Genomic DNA, 27,065 nt, shown 5'->3' on the forward strand with positions numbered 1-27,065 from the left:
GAGTGGACAGTCAGGAGTGTGGTTTCTGAAGCTCCAGGAAGAAAGCAGCATGGACAGGTGAGTCCAGAACAGCTGGGTGTTCCTCTCTGCACACTGAGGCCTGAGGTCACTGCACCAGCAGCTACCCACAGGAGCACTGTCAGGGCTAGGCTGGACTCGATCTTTATAGCCCCTGCCATATTGGCTTATAAGGGCCCCTCTTGCCAGATTATACTCCCTCCTCAGGGAACTGCTGGTAGTGGTGTGGATTGTAGAGGTGGGGGTGGAGTGCCCAAGGCTAGCTCAGAGTCCTGGTCGTGTCCACAGGTGCATGTCCACCGGCACTTCCATCTCCCCATCCTGGGCATCTTCAGATTCCAAAACCAAGCATCAAGGCCAAGGACTCATTACACCAAAGATCTGCCAGGACCCAGACTCAGTTTCAAAAAGCTGGGCTTTCAGGTGTGCAACAGAGTGGGGGCCAAGAGGGTGCTCACGGGTCTGACGGAGAGGTAGGAATTATCTGTGTAGCTGCAGATGACAGTAACAAGGAAAACTGAATTTGGTTTAAGGCTACTTGCTATTATCTGATAATAGTTAAAATGCACATACTCTTTCACCCAGCATGCCATGGTTCCAAGTTATAAATTTCTCCTATAGATATATCTACACAAAACATTTTATATGCAGACATTTATTGTAGCACTGTTTGCAGGACCAAAAGAAAAAAAAAAAAAGGAAACAACCTAAAAATCCATCAATAGGAAACCACGGATAGCACATGTACATCATGAAACACTTACTACATGGCCATTAAACAGAGCAAGGAGGATTTATGGTGCTGAAACAAAAAGATCTCTAAGATGTATTGTTCAATCAAGAAAGCAGGATATCATCCCACAGCTGTGTGGGCAAAACGGGGGGCGGGGGGGACGGGGCTCCGCACATGGGTTTCACATGCACCGCCTGGACCTGCAGGATACACCAGAGACTGGCAGCGCGGTGGTTTTTGTGAAGGGGAATGGGTCAGAGAGGACACACGCCCTTTTGCAATATTTGAATTAAAATGTATATACGCATTCCCTAGATTTACCAAATATTGACATTTTCAAAAATAGGGCTTGGAATGAATCGTGGCTACTAGCGTCCACACGTATGGTCTACGCAGTCGCCGTTGGCCGTCCCCCGGCAGCGGGGGGCGCCCGCCTTCAAAGGGCGGTGGATGCAAGGCGGGCGGGATGCAAGTGGCAGTGTGGCCGTGAGCCAGGAGGTGGCGCTACAGAGCACAGGCCGGGGCTCGCCCTGCGGAGTCCCGCGTACTCAGTAAGGGGGGGGGGGGCGTATTTAATATAAACGTACAACCGCTTTCGCACCTGATTGACGCTCCCTTCGAAGTAGGAGCCTGGGTACTCAGAGGAATCCCCGACTCAGGCCTTTAAACACACGTCAGAGACTCCTGCTTAATTTTGGAAACTGTCAAATGTCATTTGGCCACAACTTTGGTTAAAGAGGTGAGAGATCAAGTCAGACAAGTAATCCCTTCGTTTAAAAGACAGAGCAAAACAAAACAAAAAGCCGCCAAGCGTAGAGTCAAAGCAAGCTGCTGCTCGGATGCTTCTTAAAAACAGGTTGTGGCCGCGACGCCCGAAAGCGGGGCCAGGACGACGCGCGCCTCGGCAGCGCGGCGGGACCGAGGCTCGGGCTCCGGGGCCCCGGGGCCCCGGGGCGCGGGGCTCAGCTCTTCTTGCGCAGCTGGCTGTACTGCGCGCGGCCCAGGATGGGCTCCATGACGCTCGGCCGGAAGAAGCTGTCGCTGACCCTGCGCGTGGGCTTCTCGCGGGCCGCCGCCGGGAAGGCGGGGCGCGGCGCGGCGGGCGCGTCCAGCCTGTCCTCGGGTCCCGGGCCGGGGGGCGCCCCGGGGCCGCGCGCGGGCCGCGGGCCGCCGCGGGGCTGCGGGGGGCGCGGCGTGGGCTCCGGCGCCCCAGACGCCCTGCGCTCCGCCTCCCGGCGCCCGGCCTCCTCGATGTCCCGGAATTCGCTCTCGGGCTCCATCAGCGACAGCCTGGGGAGCTGAGGGCGCGGCGGCGCGTCAGGGTCCCCGGCCTGCACCCCGTCCCCGCGCCTCCCGCCCGCCTTTCTCAGGGACCGTCGCGCGCGCGCCTCCCGGGAGCGGCCCTCCGGAGCGCACCGCCTGGGGTGGGACTGGGCGCGGGCAGGGGAGACCCGGACGGCGTGCCCTCTCCGGCGGTCTCCCGGTCCGACCCCTAAGGGAGGCCGGCAGCCCCCCTCCCAGACTGTCTGGACCCCTCGGGTCTCCCTCCTGGAAGGTCAGCGGCTTTCCCACACAGCCCCCCCCTTGGGCCCAAGCACAGCCCACACCCTGCCCCTGTCTGGGTCGGGGGCCCATGCCGGGCCGTTGGGAGCCCAAGGTGAACAGGCTGGCAGCCGAGACCCCTGCATGCTTCTGGAAGTGTTGAGTAATTTCTGCCCCCAACCCTTGCTCTGAGGGGTCTGGTGTGTCCCTGGCCCCCCTGGAGCCTGCACAACCCAAAACTTGCTCTGGGAAGGGGCCTGGGGACCCCCAAAAGAGACAGTATTGGTGTCTCTTGGGTTTTTCCTGTTGGTTATAGGTGATACTATCGAGACGGGCAGCAGGGAGCAGCATGCAAACCCCCTGGGGGGGATGGCTGGGCCCCTGGAAACTCCCAGACTGAGGGTCAGAAGGGAGGATGTGGGGGAAAGGTCGCAGGCCCGGGCCAGGGTCTCTACACTCTCTGCCGGGCTAGCAAAGGGCCCCCTTCATCAAGGGTGCAGTTTGTCAAAATGTTTCTGGAGCTCTGAGGACCGGAGCCCGCCAAGGAGTTTGGGGAAGGCAGGACTGCTGCAGCCCCTTCAGTCAAATCTGCTTTACCTGTCCTTCCCCGGACCCTGGGGTGGGACTCACCGGGACATAGTGCACGACTGTGTCCACCACGTTGTCAGTGACGCCCTTCAGGGCGTCTGACAGGGACATGGCCCTCCCTTTGGTGGAGGAGACAGCACGGGCTGGGGCGAGGTGTAGCATCCTCGCTGCTGAGCCCAGCACGGCCGCAGGTGCCCATGTCACGGCTGAGATGGTGCTCTGGACGGCCTTCTGCAGCGTGTGGGCCACACTGCCCAGGAGGCCTTGTGGGCTGGGCAGGGCTGCTACCTGGGGGCCAGAGCTAGGTCAGCACCTCCTGCAGCCCCACCCATGGCCCTGATCCCTCCACCTCCCCCCACCTCCCGGAGTGGAGGGAAAGAACTTGGACACCTAATCAAAAAAAAACTGTCTGCCAATTTCTTCCAGCTCTGTGGCCTTGGGCAGGTCACTTCCCCTCTCTGGACCTGCTTCTTCATCTGCAAAATGGGAAAGACAGTCTCTGCCCTGCCTACTTTGTGAGGCTGCTGGGAGGGTCTGCCGAGAGAACAGTGAACAGCACAGCAGGCCTGCATGATGTCTCTGGGCCTGGGGGCATAGACTTGTTTCATCCATTGCCTCTGCTTCACATCCCCTCAGTGGCCTGTGGGACCTCGAGGTGGCCACCTCCCCACTGGGCTTCTACTTGCTCCCTTACCTCACTGAGCTTGTTCTCCTCGGTGTCTGATTCCTCCTCCTCTGTCTCCTCTCCCTCGGTGTCCGTCTGGTCATTGTGATCCTCCTCCTGGGAGGCAGTGAGGTTGTGCAGCCAGGGCACCCGCACCTCACTCTGCCGCCGGGGCACCACCTGCATGGCTACCGATGCGCCCCACTGGGCCAGACTGCTCTGGGGGTGGTGGGGAGAAGGCCAGACAGGCTGTTGGCTTCACGGCGCCTGCCGGGGGGATTAGCAGCTCCAGAGGGCAAATTCCCTCACCCCCAGGGCCTGGCCCCAGCAGGCTGTGTCTAAAACCTATCGAGGGGGATCCCAGGCGCAGCAGTTTGGCGCCTGCCTTTGGCCCAGGGCGCGATCCTGGAGACCCGGGATCGAGTCCCACGTCGGGCTCCCGGTGCATGGAGCCTGCTTCTCCCTCTGCCTATGTCTCTGCCTCTCTCTCTCTCTCTGTGTGTGTGACTACCATAAATAAATAAAAATTAAAAAAATAAAATAAAACCTATCGAGGGATGCCTGGGTGGCTCAGCGGTTTAGCGCCTGCCTTTGGCCCAGGGTGTGATCCTGGAGTCCCAAGATCAAGTCCCACATCAGGCTCCCTGCATGGAGCCTGCTTCTCTCTCTGCTTGTGTCTCTGCCTTTCTGTCTCTCATGGATAAATAAAATCCTTAAAAAATATATTTAAAAAATAATAAAACCTGTCCTCAAGTGATAACTTGCATACCTAGAGCACACACATCATTAGTGGGTAGCTCTGTGAACTTTTAGAAGCACACACTTCTGTAACTACCACAGGACAAGATATAGGTGATTTTCAACACCCCCAAAATCTGCCATGTGGTTGCCCCCCTCCCAGTCAGTAACCCCCTCCAAGAGGAACCACATGTTGTCCTCTGCCACCATGCACTGTTTTGCCTGTTTCTGAAATCCATATAAATGGACTATTGCGATGTGTCTCCTTTCATGAGACGCTTCTTTTGTTCAACATGATGTTGTGAGACTCATCTGTGATATTGTGCCTCTAAATAGCCCCTTCTTTTTCACTTCTGGGCCATATATCATGTATATCTACCACAATTTACCCACTCTGCTGTTGGTGGACATCTGTGTTGTTTTCAGTTCTTGGTCAAGGATAAAGACTGATAGGAACATATTGACCTGTCTTTTGGGGGACAGAAGCTCTCATTTCTGTTGGGTTGAATTGCTGAGTCTTGGAGGGTAGGTGTGTTAAACTTTAGTAGAAAAAAAAAAAACTTTAGTAGATACTCATTGGAGATCTTTAAAGAGTGAAAAAAAAAAATCAAGAGGACTCCAGTATCCCATGGGCGAAAACAGACCTGGGCAAGTGGGCTAGTGTCCCCTTGAGGCAGAGCTTGGCTCATTCCTCACCCCAGGGAGCTCTACAAACAGGGCGTCTTCACCATAGAACTTCAGGGGACAACATTATGTTCTATGTGAATAGGGTGCCTGAGGTTGCATGGTACAGAAGCCCCTCCTGACTACACATAAGGCTGAGACAAGGGTTAGTTGCAGCCCCCACTGGTAGGTAACTGATCCCCAACACAGGGGACAGTGATACTCCTGTATCCCTACTGGAGCCACAGAACCTGACTCCTAGTAGGTTTTCAGCAAGCATTTGAGTGAATGAGTCAGTCCTGATGATGCTTTTTAAAGTGTCACCCAGGGGCGCCTCGGTGGCTCAGTTGGTTAAGTGTCTGCCTTCAGCTCATGATCCTGGGGTCCTGGGATGGAGCCCCACATAGGGCTCTCTGCTCAGTGGGGAGCCTGCTTCTCCCTCTCTGTCTGCCTGCCACACACCCCACTTGTGCTCTCTCTCAGTCAAATAAATAAAATCTTAAAAATAAATAAAAGTGTCACCCAAATGATGGCTGAGAAGTGGTTGTTTTGTTTGCTGACCTTTATGCTTTAATTTTCAATTTTTATTTCCTTTATTTTGGCCTTAGTTTCTTACTTAAAGGTCCTTATGAAAAAAAAAATCCAGTCTATATCTGCTAAAATACACAGTGGAGAGTGGGATACGGTGGAGGGTTAGCCCTGCCCAGGTCTAGAAAAGGCAGCTTTACTTTAGGTGCAAGTAGGATGCAAATTAGACACTTCTAGAAGAGAAATTTTTAAAACCTGAGGTCAGTCAGGGATGCAGTCCCGCCAGCACTCTCTCCCCAAGAGAAGGGGTTTGAGGCCTTGCCTATTTACAGGTGACAATCCCCAGTGCCTGGATAGCAGCTGAGGGTCTCTGCTCCCTCATAGGTGGGAGAGAGCCCACAGCAAGAAGCCCCTTTGCCAGGATGAATGCTGGGGGGTGGGACTCAGAGGGAGAGGGAGAGAGACAGAAGTGGGTGGCTTGCCCTTGGCTCACGTCCTGTCCTTTCTCTCTCCTAAAGCCCAGAAGACTGGCCTTCAGTCCCCATAAGGCCTCTTGTCCTTAGACCAAAAGCCCCAGCCCAAGCTGGAGGAGGGATGGGAGAGACACAGACTGGGGGGTCAGCCAGAACTCAGGACAGACACTCACCAGGGGTGCCACGCCTGGGATCCACATGGCCAGGGCCTGGCCCTGCTTCAGTGCCCGGGCTGTGGTCTGGAAGGTGTGTCGAGAGAGGATGTTGGCCAGGGCCCCAACCCTGTGCACAAGGCTCGGCTTGGCTTTGGGGGGCTTCTGGGTCTGCTGGTGTCCTGGAGCAGGGGCTGGGTGAGATTTAGGGGGAAAGAAAGGAAAGCTGATCAGAGAGAGAGGGGCTGGAGGAGCTGGGCTGTGTCTAGGGTTGGAAAGAGGTCACCCTAGGTCCACCACTTGGGTCACTCACTTTCCCCACTTACAAATGGAGAGAGGAGGCTAACTTAGGATAGATCCATCTGGAAATCTTGCTGGGCCTTCCCTGTTCCAGAGTAGTGGCCAGGTGCGCCCTGGCTGCCTCTTGCTAATTCCCAGGCAGCGTGGGCAGTCAATTCCCTTCCCAGGGCAGGTCTGCCAGCCCCCTAGCAGTAGATACCTGAGTCTTCCTTGGCTGAAGGGAGGAGGAACTCTACCACCTTCTCAACACCACCCAGGGCCAAGTCGGCCCCTCCAGAGGCCAGCCGGCCCGCCCGGGTGTTGGCAGCATACTCAGCAGTGTCTTTGGCTACCCCCCAGGCGAGCTCACAGCTGGCCAGAGCGGCCCCTAGGACCTTGTCCGAAGTGCTGGCGATGGGCACACTGATGCTATTCCTGGCACTGCGAAGGCGAGTAGAGATGGTGTCCTTCAGCTCAGAGGCAATCTGGGGGAAATGGGGAGGGGAGTCAGGCCTGTGGGTCTGGTAGCCCTGAGCCCAGCTTCCAGGAAGGTCTCACCTAAAGGCCGAGGTGGGGAGTATCTGGCTGACTTAGTTGGTAAGAGCATGTAACCTTGATCTCGGAGTCGTGAGTTCAAGCCCTACATTGGGCATAGAGCTTACTTAAAAAATAAAATACAGGCCCAGTGGAGTGGCACCAATATCCAGGCTCCTTGGTTAAGCTGGGCTTTAAAGGGAAAGGGCTCCATTCGTCCCTGGGCATGAATCTCCGGCTTCTTCACGCTCCACTTCGGCCTGTCAAGATCCTAGCTAACTGACCCTCCAAAGGCCAACTCCTTGGTGACACCAGCCTTGATATTCTCATGCACATAAGGCAACTTCGCTCTCAAATTCCTTGAATGTCTTGTCTGTCCATCCCTCAGAACACACATCCCCATCTTCGTTTAGACTGATTCAAAGATGTGGCTGATCTTCCTACCAGCTCCATATTGGAATAATTTCTCTTTCCCTCCTATTCATCTGGAAGCTCTTTTGTGACAAAGATGCCCTTCATCTGGAAACATGTGAAGAGCACAGGCCTCTGAGCCAACACACCTGCTCTCATGTGGCCTCTGCTTAAGGCTGTGTGGCCAGGGAGAAATCACTGGTTTTCTCATCTGTAAAATGAGGATACTCACTCTGTCCCAGAGGGTTGACAAGAGAAGATTAAATTGGGAAGGCCCCATAAATCGCATCATGGCCCCTGGCACAGGGTAGGGCTCAGTAAATGTTTGTGGGGTGAGTAGATAGTTGGTCAGTAATTCCCCAAAAGCATCTGATATGGCCCTTAGTTACTAGATGCCCAATGAATATATAGCTAAGTAAAGTGATTTTTTTCAGTCTCATGGTCCATAAAGGGTTGATTTTGAGGACGCGGGACTGCACAAGATCTGATGAGTACAGCTCACAATCTTAGGTGACTGTAGTTACCAAGTGGCCCAGGGCAGACCCACTGGGTATCCTGGGATGGGGGAGGGGGAATGGTGGCATCAGAAGCAGTGGGACCCACCCCAAGTCCCTGTTTGACTTTGCCCCTAGGCTGTTCCTGCTTTCCAGAAAGCCTGCCCTCATTTGGCACCACAGGGAGAGGAACAAGCCCACTGTGTGGCCTTAAGGGCAGGCAGCCACCCACAAACTTGGATGGCACTTGGATTGAAATGAAAGGCTGGTAGTCGTCGGCCTGTGCCCTCCCCTCCCAGAGTACCGGCACACTAGAGACACTAGAGACACTAGAGACGGGGAAGGGGCTCACCTTCTCAGGAGGGTACTGGAGGGCTGGGATCTTTTCCTCCAGGTGGTCTAGGCCGCGGCAGGCCAGCTCATTGGCAGCTGTGACTAGAAGTGAAGGGCCACAGTGGGGTGAGCCGTGAGGACCTGCCAGTGTGCCAAAGAAGGCATCTCGGAGCCCTCAAAACCCCCCAGCCCTGCTGCCTCCAAAGCATCTTGGAACCTGAGCTCCACCCCCCTCTCCCGGCACCTTTAGCCCCCATCCTCTGTGACTCCTAGAGGTTGAGCCCATGTCTTCCCTCTGTGTAGCTCTGGAGTCAGGCAGATCTCAGAGCCCTGAGCATGCACCCGCAGACTGCAGATCTGGGCAAGTGTCAACCTGCTCCCCATTTGTTAAATGTTGACTAGTGGTGCCTACCTCGCAGAGTTGGGGTGAGGAGGAAGCAGCAGGGACTCTGTGACTCACCAGCACATAATAGTCCCTCCCCTCTCTGGGTAAGGTCTGGGTAGGCATGAAGGACAAGGGGAGTGAAGGTGTGAGAGGAGGGGCCGCAGGGCCCTTGGGTGGGCTTTGTGGGAGTAGGGCCGGCACTGCTTAGTCCTAGGGGTCACCAGGTCTGAGCTGCAGCCGGCCCCAGGCCCCAGACTATCCACATCCTTCCTTCTACCCTCAAGGAGTAAGATGATCAAAAATGGGAACAGGGTCACAGGGAAGAGAAAGGAGCTCCCCCAGAGAGGGGAGCAAGTGTGAGAGGATGCAGATGCTTCTAGGAGCTACTGCCCAAGGGCTGCTGAAGACAGAGCTTTGCAGTCATGAACATGGAGATTAGTTCTCTATTTTTTTTCATATATTCTCTCTCCAGATAGCTTACCTTTCTTCCCAAAATTCTCAAGCAAAAGAAGAGCCCAGATGAGATGGGCCATCTTCTGATTGGACAAAATGAGACCCAGAAAAATTATTTAACGAGTTTGTAGGCAGGGAGGCTAGCCCAGGGTGGAATCCTCAGATACCCATAGTTCTCTAATCAGGATGATAGAAGGTTCTAGATTTCCTGGTGCTGCTGGAATTTCCCTCAGCCCTGTCAAGAGGGAGGCACTTGTCATGATGAGCACTGCATGATGAATTGCTGAATCACTATATTGCATGCCTGAAATTAGCATAACACCATATATTAACTGTACTGGAATTAAAAAAAATAATAATAAAAGAGCCTTTCTTTGGAGACCATATTTTCAAATGGGGCAGAACAATTTGAATTGGGCTGGGTCAGGTAGTAGGGCTTGCATGGACAGGACCCTGGCTGCTACCTCTCTGCTGCTGGGCCCAGAGGTCTTCCCATCCCCCTCTGAGCCATCCCCCAGCCACTCTGCCACCCCAAGGCTCTGCTGGGCCAGACCTAGTGTCTGCTGCCCCTGCTTCTGTGTCAGACTCTGCTAGTTCCTACTGCTGCTGCCCAATTTGGGGCCAAAGTGCATATCTGCTCTACCATGAGCCCCACTCCCACCACTGCCCACACAGCTCTGCCCATCCCTTCCCCTGCCAATTCTTTGGCCTGTCACTGTCATCCCAGGAAAATGACGACTGGGCTGTAGATGGCCAGATCTACAGATGAGGAGAGATGTATGTCTACTTCCGTACCTATACCTACAGCCATCTGTAACTGTATCACCTGTATCTGTAGATAAGATCATGTAACGGGATGTAGGTGGTTAGAAAGGCAGTCAGACAGGCAAAAAGGTGCACAGAAATATTGGCAGACAGACAAGCAAGCTATCAGACAGTGAGAGAATGATGGATGGTGGCCTGCAAGTGCCACGAGGACTCACACTGGGTGGACAGCCTGCGGACCACCGGCTCCATGCTCCAGGCCGCCAGGCTGCTGGCACCCTGCACGCCCTTCTCGTAGGCATTGCATACAGAGGCCACTAGTGGGTAGGCTTCCTTGGTGCTGGTGTAGGTCTTCTGGAAGCACTCACAGGTGCCGCTCACCACTGGCAGCTGCAGGACCCGCTGCAACACGTTTTCCTGCTCCTAGTGCCAGAAGGAAGGAAGACAATCATGGTGCTCCCCTGCACACTCCTGCCTCTTGGGGAGGTGGCCCTGGGTCATGCAGCCCACTGATGAGGCAAGCCTGTGTCCCAGTGACCTGGGGGGGTGGGGCAGGCCACCGAGGTTTCTGGATGGCCAACAGGAAAAACCAGAGCCAGCCTGCCACTCTCCTGGCTTGGTCCAGGCTCTGGGGAGCTGCTGGAACACGGCCTCTCGGCCTGCGGATGCTGTTCGCCTGCCCGTGCGTGCTCCCCCTTCCCTCCCATACTCCTTTCTATCTGGCAGAATGCCACTCCCTCAAGACACAGCTGGAGCCTCTGCTGCTCTGAAGCCTCCCACCCCTCCACGCTCACATCAGCAGCCATCACTCCTTCCCTGGCTCGTCTCTACATTCCTCACATGGTGCTGTGCTAGGATTGTGTTGTACTCATCTCTCTCCCAGGGGACTGTCATCACTGGGTCCCCACTGTCTAGCCTAGAGCCTGTACAGTGACTCTGGCTGAATAAGTCAATCAGGACTGCACCCGGGGTGGTGGTGGTGGGGTAAGTTTAGATCTGCCCAACAGCACAGAATCACAGATGTTTGGGCCTCCAGGAGCCTCTGTAGCAAAAGGGCTTCCCATAGTCTCTTGGGCAGGCTTGTATTTAGATGCCTCCTTAGATGGACCTCATAGAGTGGCCTGTGGCCCTTGTTGGACTGCACCACTGAGCGCAAAGCGCCCTCACCCGCTGCTCTGCACTCTCCCCTCTGCCCTCTGGGGCAACACTGAGCAAATCGATTTCATCATTCATGGGCAAATCTATTTCACCATGCATGGGCTGGCCTTCCACATATTTGAAGGCAGTATGTCTTCCTTCAGTGATCCCTCTCGGGTGCTAACTAGCTTAAGATCCTAACTTTGCTTACTGCCCTGGTCTGGTAGTCCCCTCTGGATATGCTATAGCTTAGTGCTGCCTTTCTTAAACATGGAGCGCTCAGACTATGTTTCAAGTGCTTCAAGTGCTTCAAGGGCCAAAAAATTGGCCATGGGATTAATGGCTGTTGAAGCTAGTGTAGGGTGTTAATAGTCTTCTGTCCACTTAAGAGTGCTAAGGATTCTCCACATGAAAAGTAAAAAGGAGGAAGTGCCCCGGGTCCTGACTCAGACGCTGGAGCTCTCTCTGCAGTTCGAAAGGTCCTCTGGGGTCAAGGACCTAGCCTCTTCTATTTGTAGGTTGAGTTCAGAGACCCATGAAGGAGACTTGTAACAACAGGTTACAATATTTTCACTCTCATTTTGCAGCCAAGTTTGAAATTTGAACTAGAAAAAGATTATGACTGTAAATAAGAGTATATTTTAACATTTGGACGGAGCCTTCTGGGGTTGTTGTAGGCAAAGCCAAAGAGGGATAGAGAGAGGTCCTGGGAAGGGAATAAACCACCCACTGTTAGGCTGGATTAACTATGCACTGGTTCATTTTATGCTTCTGTGCTCTATGATTGATTGATTGATTTCAATCATTTATTCATGAGAGACACACAGAGAGACACAGGCAGAGAGAGAAGCAGGTTCCCTGCAAGGGGCCTGATGTGGGACTCGATCCTGGGACCCTGAGATCATGCCCTGAGCCAAAGGCAGACGCCCAACCACTGAGCCACCCAGGCATCCCTGCTCTATGATTTAATATAAAGCCTAATGGTGATTCTGAGTGCAAACGCTAGCTAAAGCCTAACTTGGGACAAGATGGGTGTTATATAGGTTCACAGTTTTTAAAGTTTCACCAACTACCTGAACTGTGCCTAAATCCGAGGCCTGGCCGGGAGGCATCAGGTACACTTCAAAGTCTCAGACTGCTCCAAGTCACAGTGAAAGCCAGGCAGCACACAAAACCCCGGAAGCAATGCTCCTCCAACATACAGCTCAGGCCGCGAACTGCATAACTCATAGAGGTGCCATTCATGTATTCTAGAACATGCACGACACCCTGGAATTACAGAAGGCAGTGGCTCGGCATTTGAATCTATATCCCGCCTGGGTGAGCAAAGCACGGGCCTTTGCATCAGCGCTCAGAACGCAGTAGCTCCCTTCTTCTCCTTACCCTCTCAGCCAATATTTCTGTTCTTTTCCTCTGAGGAGCTCAGTTTTCCGTAGGCACTCCCCCTGATCCTCTAAGAGCCCCCCTACCAAAGGTACTGAGGGCAAGAGTAATGAAGACATGATGGTCAAGAAAAGAGGGACACAATCTAGACAGAATTTGTTCTGAGTCCCCTGAACCTCTTCTCCGGCTCCTTCCTCCCCTGCTCAGTGGTCCCCCCACTTCTCATATAGGCCCAAGCTACTTACAGGGAGGTCTCCATCCGGCAAGGTGGGGCCCTTGTTGACTGCCATCGTAGCTCTTCAAGCTGCAAGGCAGAGTTGCAGGTCCATCAGAAAGCCCTCAGCTGGAGGCCTGTAGGATCAGTCCCCTAGCTCCAACTGGGCTCAGGCTGCTGGGAGCTCCAGCTCCCTCAACAGAAGACATCAGGTTGGAGGGTAAGTGTCACAGACAGGCGGCCACTCCCTAGGGCCCCACTGGGAGGAGCTGCCCCACAGCCTACTTGTCAAGATTGATGTTTCTTATAAGGGTTTGGGGTAAGAAATGACAAATAAGGGTAAGAGAGAAGAGGTTTTATATGGAGGTAAGGGGCTCCCAGAAGAAGATCCAAGAGACTAAAAGAGTAAGTTTCAAGTTTAGTCTTTTCTGATGAAAAAGTTCTGCATTAACTCCTTTTTTTTTTAATATTTTTTTTAAAATTTATTTATGATAGGCACACAGTGAGAGAGAGAGAGGCAGAGACACACACAGGCAGAGGGAGAAGCAGGCTCCATGCACCGGGAGCCCGATGTGGGATTCGATCCCGGGTCTCCAGGATAGTGCCCTGGGCCAAAGACAGGCGCCAAACCGCTGCGCCACCCAGGGATCCCAACTCCTCTCTTTTTAAGCAACCCTATCTGCCACCATTCCCTGAATGCTCAGTGAGGAAGCAACTAGTCACTGAAAACCAGCTATTTCAGCTGTGATCTGGAAAAGCTAGTGCCCCAGCATATCTACCCTACACTCTTGGTCATTCACCTTGAATGATCTCAGTGGATTCCTTGTAGGCCTCTTCATCTTCAGGGACATTCTCAGGAGACCCCCACCACCAGCTTCTTCCCTTTACCTCTTAGAAACAAACCAGGGAAGGCAGATGTTTCTGGATCCCTGCACTCACACTAGCTGATGCTGTCTCAGAGCCCGGGTTGCTGAGCATCTCCCCCAGCAGAGACAATTCTAGCTGATCCAGGGAAGCCTTGGGCAATGCTACTAACACCTTCCAGCTAGAGGAGGGCAGGGAGGAAGAGGACATGGGGTCAGCCAGTTGTCATGGTTTTTTTTTGAGCCAGGGTCCCCTGAACATATATCCCAACCTCTGTAAGGAGATTTAGCCAACTAGGAGGAGGAGGATCGCGGAGTTGATGGAGATGCAGCTCCAGGAGGGTTCTTATTCCAGAGCCATGAAATATCTGTGGGTTTTTTTCTAATATTTTATTTATTTATTCATGAGAGACACACACAGAGAGGCAGAGACCTAGGCAGAGGGAGAAGCAGGCTCCCTGTGGGGAGCCCGATGTGGGACTCGATCCCAGGACCCTGGGATCATGATCTGAGCTGAAGGCAGATGCTCAACAACTGAGCCACCCAGGTTCCTGAAATATCCCTTCTGTAACATGTTTCAGGCCCCGGTTCTCAAAAAAGTGCCTTCCAGAAGGAAGGTGTTGGGATTATAGGTCATTAAACTCATAAATTCTAAAGTTCTATAATCCTTGGCTCCTTTTTCACAGAGTCTCCTGTAAGAGTTTTCAACCCATTTTCCTCATCCCTTACTATTTACTATTAAGAGCAAATTTTGAACAGTAAGATTTAAACCCACACAGGAAGTTCACTTGAATGTACTTACTACTCTTTGGTTACTAAGATAAATTACTCTCGGGGTGTCTGGGTGGCTCAGTTGGTTAAGCAGCTGTCTTTGGCTCAGGTCATGATCTCAGGGTCCTGGGATCAAGCCCCACATTGGGCTCCCTGCTCAGCAAGGAGATTGCTTCTCCCTCTCCTCCTCCCTTTGCTCCTTTTCCACTTGTGTGTGTGTGCACATGCATGCTCTCTCATGCATGCTCCCTCAAATAAATAAAATCTTAAAAGGAGAGAGATAAATTGCTCTCAGTGAAGAAAAGGACAAGAGCTAAGGGTTGACTCCTTGACAATCTAGCCTTTGAGCAGGGAATTTCAACCTCTAGAATTACTAGATTTCAAGGAAGTTTATTGAACTCTACCTGGTCTAAGGTGCCACCAGAATATGCTGTGGAGAGCCAACTGGATTTTGCTGAGTCTGGAAAAGTGTTAGTGTTGACCAGGATCCTCTTACTGATCAATAGCATCTAGACAACCAAGAAGTATTACTTCTCATCCCTTCCTTAGCAACAAATCAGGCAAGAGCCTGAGTTCCAGTTCCTGGCTTCAAAGATGATAGAGGACTGTGGTATAAGCCATAGTTTTCAGATTATCTGAGAAGGGCTTTTTAAAATGGATAATGGGGCACCTGATGACTCAGTCAGCTAAGGGTTTGGTTATGATCCCAGGGTCCTGGGATGGAGCCCCACATGGGGCTCCCTGCTCAATGGGAAGTCTGCTTCTCCCTCTCTGCTCCTCCCCTCACCTCCCCAGCTCATGCTCTCTCTTGATATCTCTATCTCGCAAATAAATAAATAAAATCTTAAAGGTGAATAAAAATTAGAAATAAAATGGATAATGGGGATAGGGCGTGCCAGGCTGGCTCAGTTGTAGAGCATGCAATTCTTGATCTCAGGGTCGAGGGCTCAAGCTCCATGCTGGGGCTTTATTAACAATAAAATGGATAATGAGGGGACAAAACTTATTTTCCTTGTTGTTGGTAGAATAACCTCTATTGCTGACTCTCTAAATTGTATGCTGTGGGCAATAAGAGAAAGAGGCAGAAGGTGGGAAGATTTCTCATAGATCCTTGGTAATCAAGTCTGTATCTGTGATAGAATAAGGCAGGGAATGAGAGGTCAGAAAAAGGGAGGAGAGTTAAGCAGGGAGCCTCCAAAAGGAGTTCTAAATATATGATATATTTAATACTGATCCAACTCAGACTTTTTAAAATACAAGACAGTGGGGCACCTGGGTGGCTCGGCTGGTTAAGCGTCTGCCTCCAGCTCAGGTCCTGATCCTACAGTCCTGGGATCAAGCCCCACAAGGGGCTCCCTGCTCAGTGGGGAGTCTGCTTCTCCCTCTCCCGCTCCGTGCTTATGCTCTCTCTCTCTCATGCTCGCAAATAAATAAAATCTTTTTAAAAAAATCATCCACTTAAAAAATAAAATTAAAAAAATAAAATACAAGACAGTAATGGAGAGGAAAGGCAGCATCTGAAAAAGGAGACTCTGCCCTCACTTCAGGATTCAGGACAAATTATCCATGAGGCTGTGTCTGGAGAATTGGGCCAGAGGGCGGTTCCAAGCCTTTGGAGTAACAGCTCTGGGCCAGAGAGTGTATAGGGCTCTGTGCCGGAAAGCTCTGTTGACAAAGCTGACCCTTTGGCAGCTTCGGCTGGGAGTCTGGAATGTGGGTGAGAGGTGAGGAGTGGTGAAAGGGCCTAGGGCGGTCCCCTGGGTGCAGTCTGTCTTCCAGCCTCAGCTTGAAGGATAGTTATCTTCTTTCCTCCTCCTCCCCACCCCGCCGCACCCCTCTCACCCCTTTACCTTTCCACATGAGCATAGAGACCTTGGTCCTCCTGTATAAAGTAGATCCCAGAGCTAAGCATGGCATTCAAACATCTGTTGTTGGATAAATTCTCAGGGAACAATATTCAGTTGTGAATGTACTGGCCTGTACATCTATTAGGAATGTCTTTGGTTTTTAGAACCCCTCATGAATGCGGAGGCTCGGAGTGGGGAGGTAGTTAGAAACGAGAAAGATGCACAGGGAAGGATGTACCATTAAGGTTTTCACAAATTCCAGAAGGGGTGGTTATTATCCAAACTCATCACCCACCCTAAATTAGAGGACAAAAGTACCAAGATGGACACCACCATAACATGCCACCACAGATTTGAGGCCAACTTCTCCAGACAGAAGCCAAAGCACCATCTGAGAGTTAATACAGAAGACCCTCTCCTGGATGAGATCATCCCAGAGGTCTCTTTCAACGCAGATGTTCCAATCTAAAGCTTTCTTGATCATCTTCCTCAGCTTGGGTCCTCCAGGCGAGAGCTTATTTTTCCTGGAGCTCTCTCTACCAACTGTGTATACTCTGATCATCTCTGGATCGCCCTTCTTCATTCCCAGAATATATTCACAGATACAAGAGTGTCTTTTGTCTAGAAATTTATTAGACATAATTAACCTTTGATAGTAGAGGATCTGGACAAAGTAATATTTAATTGCTTAAAACGTTTTATTTGCCCTGACCTAGCAGCTTTCATTCCTCTTAAAATTCCCCAAGTGTTTTCTCAAATCTCGTTATCTTGACTAATCACTTTAAAAATAAGAGAGCCAAGGACCTGAGTCTACTTCTTAAGAATCTCATTCACATTTACGGGAAATTTATTTAGTGGCATTTCTCTTCTCATTTCCCTTCAGGTAAGTGAAATGGCTTTACTGATAGGACTGACATTGGCTTCCTACCTGACAGCATCCTATTTTTCTATATCACCGCCCTCCAATTGGAGGATCTGCAATCACAAATAAGAACTCAACACCCAAGATGGGAAGGAGGACCATGAATAAACGGTCTTCTCAGTAGCCCCTAATTGCTCTTTCCACTCCCCCAACCACCCCACACATATGAAGCCTGATTTATCACAGAAAATTGTGATGCTCCTCCATTCAGAGTATTCATGAAATTTCTTAACTGCATGAATTTTGATGAAAATTAATGTACAAGTACCCAAACTGTTATATGGCTTTAAATAAAAAATCTGGTTGATAAATCTAGATAGTTTTTTTTACATAAACCACTAACAAAGTTCTAAAAAAAGGCTTTTCACACAGGATTCTGGAGTCTCACACTTCCACTCAATCAGGAAGGCAACAAACTATTTTGGAAAGAACACTGGATTGGGAGTGAGAGGAATGAGGTGCTGGCCTGTTTTTTTAACCTGTTTTGTCCATCTGTCACAGGCTACCCACAAGCACCTGTTGTAACCTCCCATATTACAGGTACTCTAGTCCTTTCCATGTGCTTCTGATTTCTGCTTACTCACTGTACTACCCAGTCATCATTTACACCATGAAGGGACCTGATGCATTTCTGATTCTACTTCCGGACAAGGAAATGACAGGATAAAAGGACGTAAGCCTAGCTCCCCTGTGTCTTGGCATGGGCCTCTATGGAGAAGTGGGGGGGGGGGGGGGGGGGGGAGGCAAGAGCTGGGGTTGGTATCTGGTCAGAGGAATGAGAGGCCTCTACTAGGTCTGAGAGAGGGCTGGGTATCAGACCTACAGTAGTGAGGCACACAACCAAAAGGTCACTGTATATTAATGTTCAATTGTTTGGGCCTTTTTCAATTTTTACCTACTCAGCAAATAGTAAGCTCCCACTATGAGCATATCAGATGCTCGATTAAGTATTAGATGAAAAGAAAATACTCAGAAATGCAGAAGTCACTCCATCTCTCTAAAAAACACAAATTTCCAGGCACTCCTGTTCTCCATTCTTGGCCCCACCTCTGCTCACATCGCTGGTCATGAAATGCTCCCATGAACGAGTCTCTATGCTCAGTATAGCATGGTCTGTGGCTCACAAAAATGTCCATCCTAAGGATGCTGTCTCTTCAGTCTGAAACCACTTCAGTGCATCTTCAGCCTCATCTGAGGATATGCCACAATGATGATGCCTGCTATGGAAGACACAAGACCTCCAAGTCCAATAAGGCCAGGATTGGACTTATAGATCCCCAACTGGTCCAAGGGGTTCAAGATATCACAGAAGTTCTTCACTGTGTCCAGGAACAAGGGAGGATGCTTCTTCAGAGAGCGGAATAAGAGAAGGAGAAAGGACTGGAGCCACTCTGTTTCCTCATCAGCCACGTTGTACTCAAGAGGATCCTGAGACAGTGACTTCTCCCTCTTTGCTCTGTTGTGTGCAATCTTTTCCATCTGCAGGGAAATTTCATACAGATCCCTGGCCAGGCTCAGCAGGAGAGAATAGTAGTAATGGCGGGCCGCCCACATTCGCCATTTCTCTTTGTTAATGCCAGAGGCAAGCCCTACGCTCCTCACCCAGAGGATGGTATCACAGATGAAATAAATCACACGGTTCACGTTGGCTAACGTTAGGCATACACGGGGCACCAGGTCAGTGGCATGAATGCTCTGCTGAGTCGCCTGCACAGCATGTACTACATTGCCTAGTCTGAACCCTGCAAGAAGAACCCACAACAGTTAACAAATATTTAGTTACTATGGGATATGAAGGCAGGATCCCTATATCAGGATGAGAGACCAGTGCTGGTGTTCTGACAACTAACTGTCATTTGAGGCTCAGTCTTCACTCAGGAATAAGGAAGGACTTTACAGCATATTAAGGACACCCAAAATGATCCTGGAAGGCATAAAACACAGCAACTCTTTAAATTTATCACTTCTATTCAAGTGAATACCTTAACACTGGCTTACAACATCCTTCAGGCAAGGTCAATCATGAGTGTGGATTGTGACATTTTACTATTATCAGCTTATCAGCTCTACATCTTTAGAAGTAGTACTATGATAACATGAAGTCTAGATGCAACTTTATTTACTTCCTTGTTTATTTTTGCACATATTAAGGTTTGATTCACTGTGGCCATTCCTCCCGACCCAGATGCCAATATCCTTTTGGAGAGTCCGATACCTTAGATTTTATTGACTTTCCAGACAAAAGACTGCTTTTTTGTTTGTTTTTTTTTGTTTTTAAATAAAACACCATTATCATTTTGCCATCTCTGTGTCCCAAAGCCCCTTCAGCTCCGTAGAGATGGTAGGATTTAGAGGATAGGAAAACTATTAATATTGTCATATGTGACTCCTAGTTGAATTCAATCAACCACTATAAGGCATAGCCATATCTGAGCATGTAATTCAATTAATCGGGGATGTATTAATCAACAAATATTTACTGAGTGTCTACTCAAAATGAGTTATAGTCCTAAACATTATGGAGAATACAAAAGAAGTATTTTCCATTAAGGACCATATTTTTGACTCAGCAAACACTTAATATCCTCAATAGACTTATAATCTCAAGAGAATGTCTGGTATTATATCAAAAATAACACAAAACAGAGTATGTAATGAATAATCCTGGGTTCCAGTTCGGACTCTTACATCAAAATGGCTGAATGACCCTGGGTAATTCCTTCCTCAACTTCAGAGACTAGTAACCTCTAAAGGACCTGTGAGTTCTAACATACTAAAGAATCTGAGAACTTCTAATCCTATCCTTCAAAGCCATCCCCCAAAGCTCACCCTACCCCCAACATGCCTCCACTTGAAAATTTAAGTCTTCTGGGCACTCCGGTGGCTCAGCAGTTTAGCGCTGCCTTCAGCCCAGGGCCTGATCCTGGAGGCCAGGGATCGAGTCCCACGTCGGGCTCCCTGAATGGAGCCTGCTTCTCCCTCTGCCTATGTCTCTGCCTCTCTCTCTCTCTGTGTCTCTCATGAATAAATAAATAAAATCTTTTCAAAAAAAAAAAAGAAAATTTAAGTCTTCTGTCAAACTAGTTTCCTCATTGATCGTCCAATACAATGGTCTGCTCATAACAGTTCTGAGCTTTCACAGAGGAAATCATCCTTCAGAAAGGCTCTCCTTCCCTTATTCTCTAGCTACAGCTCAAGTTCCACTTCCTCCTAAACCTTTCTTTCCCTCTATCCTAGCTAATATATTTGGCACTAAATCTTATTATTTACACCATGTAATCTTATTTGTCTCATAAAGCTCAGCACCATACCTAAGGTAGGTATGCAAAAATAATTGTTCAACATCTAATTTCTATATTCCACTCTAACATCTCCACCTTCCTGCTGTGACAACATCTGATTCTTACCAAACAACTAAGATTTGGGTATGAAATTGTTATTAGAAGTACGAGGTTTTCCCGGTATGCTTTATTATTAAATTGAATTAATAGAGTGTAAAACACTAACTTCATTTTTGCCTTGAACATGAAACCACCCCACAAACAGGCTGAGAACCACCCCATTGATTTTCTCTAGCAATCCCTCAAGAGAAGGAGAAAAGGTAAGCTATTCTGCTCTTCTAGAAAATACAAAGGCCTTTCAGGAGCCAGAAGCTCATGTTAGGGACTGCCAAAACGTTGTACAATTCTAAGAATGAAAGACGAGCAAAATGCCATATGTCCACTGGTTATGATTAAGCAAAAAGATACGGTACAGCACCATGTGTGCACATAGGAGGGTGTTTGCAAATGGTCGGTAGCAAAACATCCAATTTTCTGGGCCTGTCATTTCATGAGGGCAGCCTTACTGGTCAACTTCATCAAAAAACATGATGGATTAGAAATCAATGATCTAGAAAGCATTTTGTGAATTACAGGGTCTGATGATTTGAAACCAGGAGCCACTGTCCCTCAAGAGACCAGGTACTTACATTTACGGCCAGTGCTCACACTGGACTCCAGTTTCTTGAGCTTCATTACCACCTTCTCTTTGCCAGCTTTAGGCTCTAACAAATATCTAAGCAACATGCATGTGTACTGAGTGGCTCTGAAATGGAAAAAAAAAATGAGGAGAATGATTTACAAACCAAACAAAATTTGATTCATGCAGTAAGGAAAGCAGAAAAGTGTGTTGCTAAAAGCAAAATTTCCAAGACAATTTCTCATGGAAGTGGCTCTTACAAGAGCATAATTTTGCAACAGTCACTCCAAGGGCCAAAGGGTAGAACATGTGATGGAAATATGACACAAAGGTAATGCAACAGAACTCTGCAGGAATAGTGAACAGCCCCTAAAGAGGCCTGTTGCTGGCACAGAGAAATGGGTAGTCAAAGCAATAAAATGTACAAATATCTCCCTCATGGTAAGTTTCCTGTGATCCATATTCCTTATTTTCTCCTATATAGAATGATTTTTCAGATTTCTAAAATGAACTTTTTACCTACTACCAACTACTGATATGATTGGACATACACTCAGACCAGAACCAAATGAAAAGTTTAGTTGGCACATTGCTTAATTTTTTGTAAAAAGATCAAATACATGCCAACATAAATACATATAGATGTGTTTTTATATTTGTCTTTCAATATTAAGCAGGAGCCTGTATTTTTTTTTAATTTTTATTTATTTATGATAGTCACACAGAGAGAGAGAGAGAGAGGCAGAGACACAGGCAGAGGGAGAAGCAGGCTCCATGCACCGGGAGCCCGACGTGGGATTCGATCCCGGGTTTCCAGGATCGCGCCCCGGGCCAAAGGCAGGCACCAAACCGCTGTGCCACCCAGGGATCCCGAGCCTGTATTTATATAAAACCCTAACTAGTTTTGTTTTGTTTTTTTCCCTAAAAATACTAAATATTCAGTAAAGTGATTTTTGCTAGGACTATAAATAACAATCCTTACTAAAAGCATTAACACATGAGAAATTTTATATCACAGAATCAAACATCTAAACACATTAATATTTAACAAAGTGGGTGCCTGTTTCCCACAGTCCTGTAACTGCACTGGAACCACTGTCAGCTACCAATATTATGCTCAATAAAATGTGGCACATTTTCCAAAATGGTGAATTTGGTACTGGAGGTGAACTAAAAAGAATCAATCTCTCTCTCTTTTAAAGTAGCTTCATGAAAAAAAAAAATAAAGTAGCTTCATGGCCATAGAGCTCAAGCTGGTCACACCAATAAGTCCCCCTTTTTCAGATTTGGTCTAATAACAGGAATGTGTCCCAAACCAAGGTATTATTTTATGAATGCCAGTTAGTTTACGGAAGCTATAGATCACCATGGGTGTTGGGAAATAAATACTAGAGATCTCAGATCTTACTGAAAAGTATATCATAAACAATTTGTTTATTAACCAACCTCACTGATAAACCTTGCAGGGTACATTCCGAGACCAGTGCATTAGAAGGCTTCTATTTTAATGAAGCTTGTATATAATGCAACCATTTAAAAAAATCCATCAAATTAATTACAACAGTAGTATGGGTTGGTTATTACTATGTGGGCACTGGAGTCAACCATGTGGATTTCAATCTCAGATCTGCCACTTAGTTCCTATTAACCTTCTGCCTCAGTTTCCCAATCTGTAAAATGGGAATAATTTAGAGTATCTACCTCTTAGGGTTGTGATGAGGGTTAAACGAATGAACAGTTGTAACACACTGAGAACAAAATCTGGATAAAATCGGTTTCCAAAAGTCTCATGACTGGGGGCATTCATGGACTGTCTTAGCCCTTCCATATCCAGGAGAGAAGGGAAGGGAAAGATGTTAAATGAAATCACAACCCTAACTATTCTTTCTTTATTAAGAATCAACCAAATTTTTTTTTCCAACCAAATTTCTAAAAGAAATATCATTAGTGTTACTAATTGGAAACTAATTAGTGTTAAACCACAATCTCAGGGCACCTGGGTGGTTCTGTGGTTGAGCATCTGCCTTCGGCTCAGGTCATGATCTTGGGGTCCTGGGATAGAGCCCCATGTCAGGCTCCCTGCTAAGCAGGGAGTCTGTTTCTTCCTCTTCCTCCCACTCATGCTCTCTCTTTCTCAAGTGAATAAATAAAATCTTAAAAAAAAAAAAAAAAGCACAATCTCTGTCTAGTATTTCCAGCAGCATAGCATGCACCTTAGAGGTACAGTTAGTTCTGTCTCTCCATATTGTACTCTGGTGCTCTCCATATTGTACTTTGTTTTATGGTTCACAAAACTATTCCACACACTGGGCAGCCCGGGTGGCTCAGCGGTTTAGCGCCTGCCTTTGGCCCAGGGCATGATCCTGGAGACCCGGGATTGAGTCCCACGTTGGGCTCCCTGCATGGAACCTGCTTCTCCCTCTGCCTGTGTCTCTGCCTCTCTTTCTCTCTCTCTGTGTGTCTCTCATGAATAAATAAAATCTTAAAAAAAAACAAACAAAAAACGATTCCACATAGAATCTTGAAGGGGCCAAGAGCAGGCTGCCCCAAAATCTGTACACTAATTATTTTAAATAAAAGTTACTGAAGAAACAGCTGGTACAAGGACACTCAGACTCTCCTTCATCCCCCAGAAAGCAGGAAACATATCTCCCACATGAAAAATACCCTCCCTGTACTAAGAAGTAAAATGATCAAATATTTTGAAATGTTCTATGTAGGAAATGTAGGAACAGGAAATTTTGCTTCCTAACAAACTTTAGTCAGATCTTTAATCATGGCCATTTTTAACATTTTTATCATTTATAGACAGTTAATACTTTACTCAGATTCTTTTACAAAAGCTTCCTGCAAATATGTTTTATCTTAAGAGATTCCTAAAAACGAATTTTTACAAATATAGGTTTCGATAACCTTAAGATTATAATACTGAACTGGGTAAGGAATTTTGTAACTAATGGAAGAAAAGAATTTAAGCAGATCAAGAATAACGACTAAATGAACTTTGGAGAATAATTATAATTGACAATTTTGCTCGAAACATTGCTAATTTTTTAATGCTTTGTTTTACAGATTTAAGAAAAGTTTTTCTCTTAACCTATGATTTACAACACTTTCTCTCCTTATCTGATCCCTCCAGAATTCAAAAACTCTCATTGAATTATTCTATTTTTTTTTTTTTTTGGACAATATTTAGGTAAGTTCAGTAAGAATTAGTTCTCCTTGTAACAGGACACAAGTGGAAACATGGGTTACATTACCAAGGCTTTGACTGGAATGTCACACTTGGGAGACAGGCATTGACTAAGATATGACTGGACAGTTTTAAGGCAGTAAGGGTGACTCTAAGGAGCCAGTAAGGGCCTTTGGAAAAAGAGCCTGAGAGCTTGCTTACAGGGCTCCCAGCAGCCTTACCAGGTGAGTAAAGGAGGCCACTTCCTGACAGATCCAAGAACCTCAGGGTATTTTGGGGACCTCAAGAAGAGAAGAATTAACTTTTTTTTTTTTTTTTTTAAGATTTTATTTATTTATTCTTGAGACAGAGAGGGGTGGGGGGCAGGGGCAGGCAGAGGGAGGAGCAGGCTCCACGCAGGGAGCCTGACGTGGGACTCAATCCCGCCCGACGTGGGACTCGATCCTGGGACTCCAGGATCACACCCTGGGCCAAAGGCAGGCGCTCAACTGCTGAGCCACCCAAGCGTCCCTAGAAGAATTAACCTTAATCTCTCGGTATTACAGGTGAAGTCTGATGGCAATATTTGACTTGGCTTCTGGCTTCAAGAGGTTGTTTAAAGTTCAGTATGGAGATTCCTAATAAAAAAGTTCCAGCAAAGCCGATTTAAAAGAGCCTATATGTTTAATCACCATTTTTGCTTTTTGCTGCACTTATGTAAATAACCAGGCCAAGTTTATCCCAACTAGATTTATTTTGTAAGAAATTAGTCTTGATTTGGCTCTCTTTGGTAAAATGAGAGTGAGTATATGAAAAAAATTATGTTTCAATAATACACCTTTGTGGAAATTAGATTCAAATACAATTCTTTATAAACTGGGCTAGATCCTAATTTCTTCTACCTTCTTCCGAAGCCTGGTTACAATTCTCCAAACTAGTATTTTTGGTATTTCCTATCCTTTTGACGTGAAATCATTTGATAACTAGGATTGCCTTTTTTCTTAAAGCCCTGCAAATTGAGTATGAACAACTTGATGTGAACTTCAGAAAAGTCACAACAGCTCACACATGAACAATCTTCATGCCTGGTGCTCTACAAGCCATTCAAGATGATCTCCAGAAACACTCAACTACAAACCAAGAAACTCTGTCAGGTTGCCACTGCCTGCCCTCACTTTATGTAAAGATGCTTTAAACCTTAACAACTAGAAATCTTTGACTGGCTACATTCAGAACTCAGAAGCTGGTTCATAATTTGATCTAATCATTAATTGTTTTTCTTTTGTTTCCCTAAAGATGCCTTATTTATAATCTGATAATTTGAACCCTGGCCAAACTTAGAACACACTGCGTCACCACCTCCTGAGTTTAACTAAAATGACCTATCGTCGGAACTGGTTCAAGGACAGACACTGGTTCAAGGACATGGGACAATCTACCAGCTCAACTTTTAATGTAAGAAACTTCCAGGGAAGTTTCGGAAAGGGAAACTGTAGGGGCCAAGGGTAGGCCAACCCAAAAGGTGCCACTCTGGCATATAGATTATTCTAAATAAAAGTTATTTAAGAAACAGCAGTGCAAGGACACTCAGACTCTTCTCCATCCCCCAGAAAGTAGGAAATCCATCTCCCATGAGAAAAAAATACCCTCCTTGTACTAAGTAAAAAGACTTCCTTATCACCAAAGAAGGGCTTTAAAACAGAGAAATCTATAGAAACAAACCTCGTTACTTTTTTTTCCTCTTCTTCTCATCTTACTATTTCAGCCTAAATCCTGTTTAGGATTTGCTCCTAAAGGAAGCTCCAAAACACCTGTTTTCTTTATCCTGCCAATTCTTCACAAATATATTGTCTGTTTGTCTAAAATGTAGACAAACTGCCTCCCTGGGTCATTTCTTTATGTCTTAATTTCAATACTGGGACTCTGTGCACACACCTTTTTTTTTTTTTTCCCTGTTTCGTGTACATTTATTTCTTAGTCTAGTTGAAAGACCTTAAGGATAGAGGGAGAATCTTTACTTTCCTACAATCTCAGTGAGATAGAAGGGCAATAATAGAAGAGAAATACAAATTCTGTCTCTCCATAAGCATTTCATGGGGGTATTTGAAGCCACAACCAAGTGGCTGGCTTCCCGGGCCACAAATGTCAGCCCAAAGTTCATCTTAAAAATAAAGAAAGAAACAAACAGGGGGGTGGGGGGGGGGGTGGGGAGCGGGGCACGCCTAGTTGGCTCAGTCGGTGGAGCGGTGGACTCTGGATCTCGGGGTTGCCAGTTCGAGTCCCACTGTGGTGTAGCGATTACTTTGAAAAATTAAAAATTTTAAAAGATTTTGTTTGTTTATTCATGAGAGACACAGAGAGAGGCAGAGACACAGGCAGAGGGAGAAGCAGACTCCTTACAGGGAGCCCGATGCGGGACTCGATCCTGGATTCTAGGATCACGCCCCGAGCCTGGGTGGCTGACGCTCAACCGCTGAGCCACCCAGGCGTCCCCCCAAAAATTAAATTCTTAAAAATAACTCCCGGGAGGAATGCCGAGTGGAGAAGACCCGGTGTTCCCCGGGTTAGGAGAGCGCTGGTGGGTTGGTGGGCCGTGGTTGGGGTCAGGGCGGCCGCGAGGCCCGGTCCGGCAGAGTGCCGGCGAGAAGGGCTTCGGAAGCCAATTCCGTCCCGCCGCCGTCCACTGCGCGAGTCCCTCCTCGGGGAGCCAGGGGTCAGGGACCAGCTCGGGTCGCAGCGCCAGGAAGGGGTGCAGGCCGCCGGCGCCTGACTCACCTGAAGAGTCGGTCCCGGCCCTGGGTCTGGTTGGTGAAGCGCGTGAAGGCGTCCATGGCGCCCGGCCCGAGGCCACGTGTCGCTCCGCGTTCGGTCCCGAGTCCTCAAAGGTGTCACTGGGTCCCTGCGGGAGAGGCTGAATCTCCCCGCCTCCACCCGGGCGGGCGGACGCGCCTTCGGAAGAGCGACTTCACGGGCTTCCGGCGGGGACCGGAAGTGGCGGTTACTAAGGAGACGCACCGCCGCCGGCCCAGGTGAGCGGAACTTC

At 48.3% G+C, this 27,065-nt stretch overlaps 3 protein-coding genes and 1 long non-coding RNA gene across 11 annotated transcripts in view; 2 read left to right on the plus strand and 2 right to left on the minus strand.

The window, feature by feature from the left end:
• Positions 1–657: 657 nt before the first annotated feature.
• PLIN1 (perilipin 1) lies at positions 658–12,794 on the minus strand. The gene is made up of 8 exons (XM_072799865.1): positions 12,519–12,794; positions 9,972–10,176; positions 8,170–8,252; positions 6,599–6,863; positions 6,121–6,293; positions 3,576–3,764; positions 2,924–3,169; positions 658–2,049 (listed from the first exon to the last, which is right to left on the minus strand). The coding sequence occupies exons 1-8, from the start codon at positions 12,561–12,563 to the stop codon at positions 1,714–1,716; spliced, it is 1,542 nt and encodes a 513-aa protein (XP_072655966.1). The 5' UTR covers positions 12,564–12,794; the 3' UTR covers positions 658–1,713.
• Positions 12,795–16,579: 3,785 nt separating this feature from the next.
• PEX11A (peroxisomal biogenesis factor 11 alpha) lies at positions 16,580–27,010 on the minus strand. 2 transcript variants are annotated; one of them, XM_072799874.1, is made up of 3 exons: positions 26,798–27,010; positions 20,861–20,976; positions 16,580–18,632 (listed from the first exon to the last, which is right to left on the minus strand). In XM_072799874.1, exons 1-3 carry the CDS (start codon positions 26,851–26,853, stop codon positions 18,061–18,063), a joined length of 744 nt encoding a protein of 247 aa, XP_072655975.1. In that variant the 5' UTR covers positions 26,854–27,010; the 3' UTR covers positions 16,580–18,060. The 2 variants fall into 2 exon arrangements, with proteins under 2 accessions (XP_072655975.1, XP_072655985.1); XM_072799884.1 differs by lacking the exon at positions 20,861–20,976 and having other exon boundaries at positions 26,798–26,987.
• On the plus strand, positions 24,113–25,418 carry LOC140618012 (uncharacterized). The gene is made up of 3 exons (XR_012018169.1): positions 24,113–24,267; positions 25,030–25,202; positions 25,319–25,418. It is a non-coding gene; the product is annotated as an uncharacterized lncRNA (long non-coding RNA).
• Positions 26,917–27,065, plus strand: part of WDR93 (WD repeat domain 93) — a 48,292-nt gene continuing 48,143 nt past the window's right edge. For 2 of the 7 annotated variants that reach the window (XM_072799815.1, XM_072799847.1), the window contains exon 1: positions 26,929–27,051. The gene's annotated coding sequence lies outside the window, so the exon portion shown is untranslated. Of the gene's footprint in view, positions 27,052–27,065 lie in introns of all 7 variants that reach the window. The other 5 variants (XM_072799832.1, XR_012018162.1, XR_012018161.1 and 2 more) reach the window with 5 other exon arrangements.

This window comes from Canis lupus, chromosome 2 (assembly GCF_048164855.1).
Source record: "Canis lupus baileyi chromosome 2, mCanLup2.hap1, whole genome shotgun sequence".
Classification (NCBI taxonomy): Eukaryota; Metazoa; Chordata; class Mammalia; order Carnivora; family Canidae; genus Canis; species Canis lupus.

Coding starts and splice junctions, on each gene's coding strand:
- PLIN1 (XM_072799865.1), bottom strand. CDS start 12,563: ATGGCAGTCAACAAGGGCCCCACCTTGCCGGATGGAGACCTCCCT. Junction 8,253..9,971: donor CCGCAGGCTGTCCACCCAGT/GTGAGTCCTCGT, acceptor CTTCACTTCTAG/TCACAGCTGCCAATGAGCTG. Junction 3,170..3,575: donor AGGAGAACAAGCTCAGTGAG/GTAAGGGAGCAA, acceptor TCTGGCCCCCAG/GTAGCAGCCCTGCCCAGCCC.
- PEX11A (XM_072799874.1), bottom strand. CDS start 26,853: ATGGACGCCTTCACGCGCTTCACCAACCAGACCCAGGGCCGGGACCGA. Junction 20,977..26,797: donor GGCCGGGACCGACTCTTCAG/GTGAGTCAGGCG, acceptor TTTCCATTTCAG/AGCCACTCAGTACACATGCA. Junction 18,633..20,860: donor TGTGAGCACTGGCCGTAAAT/GTAAGTACCTGG, acceptor TTCTTCTTGCAG/GGTTCAGACTAGGCAATGTA.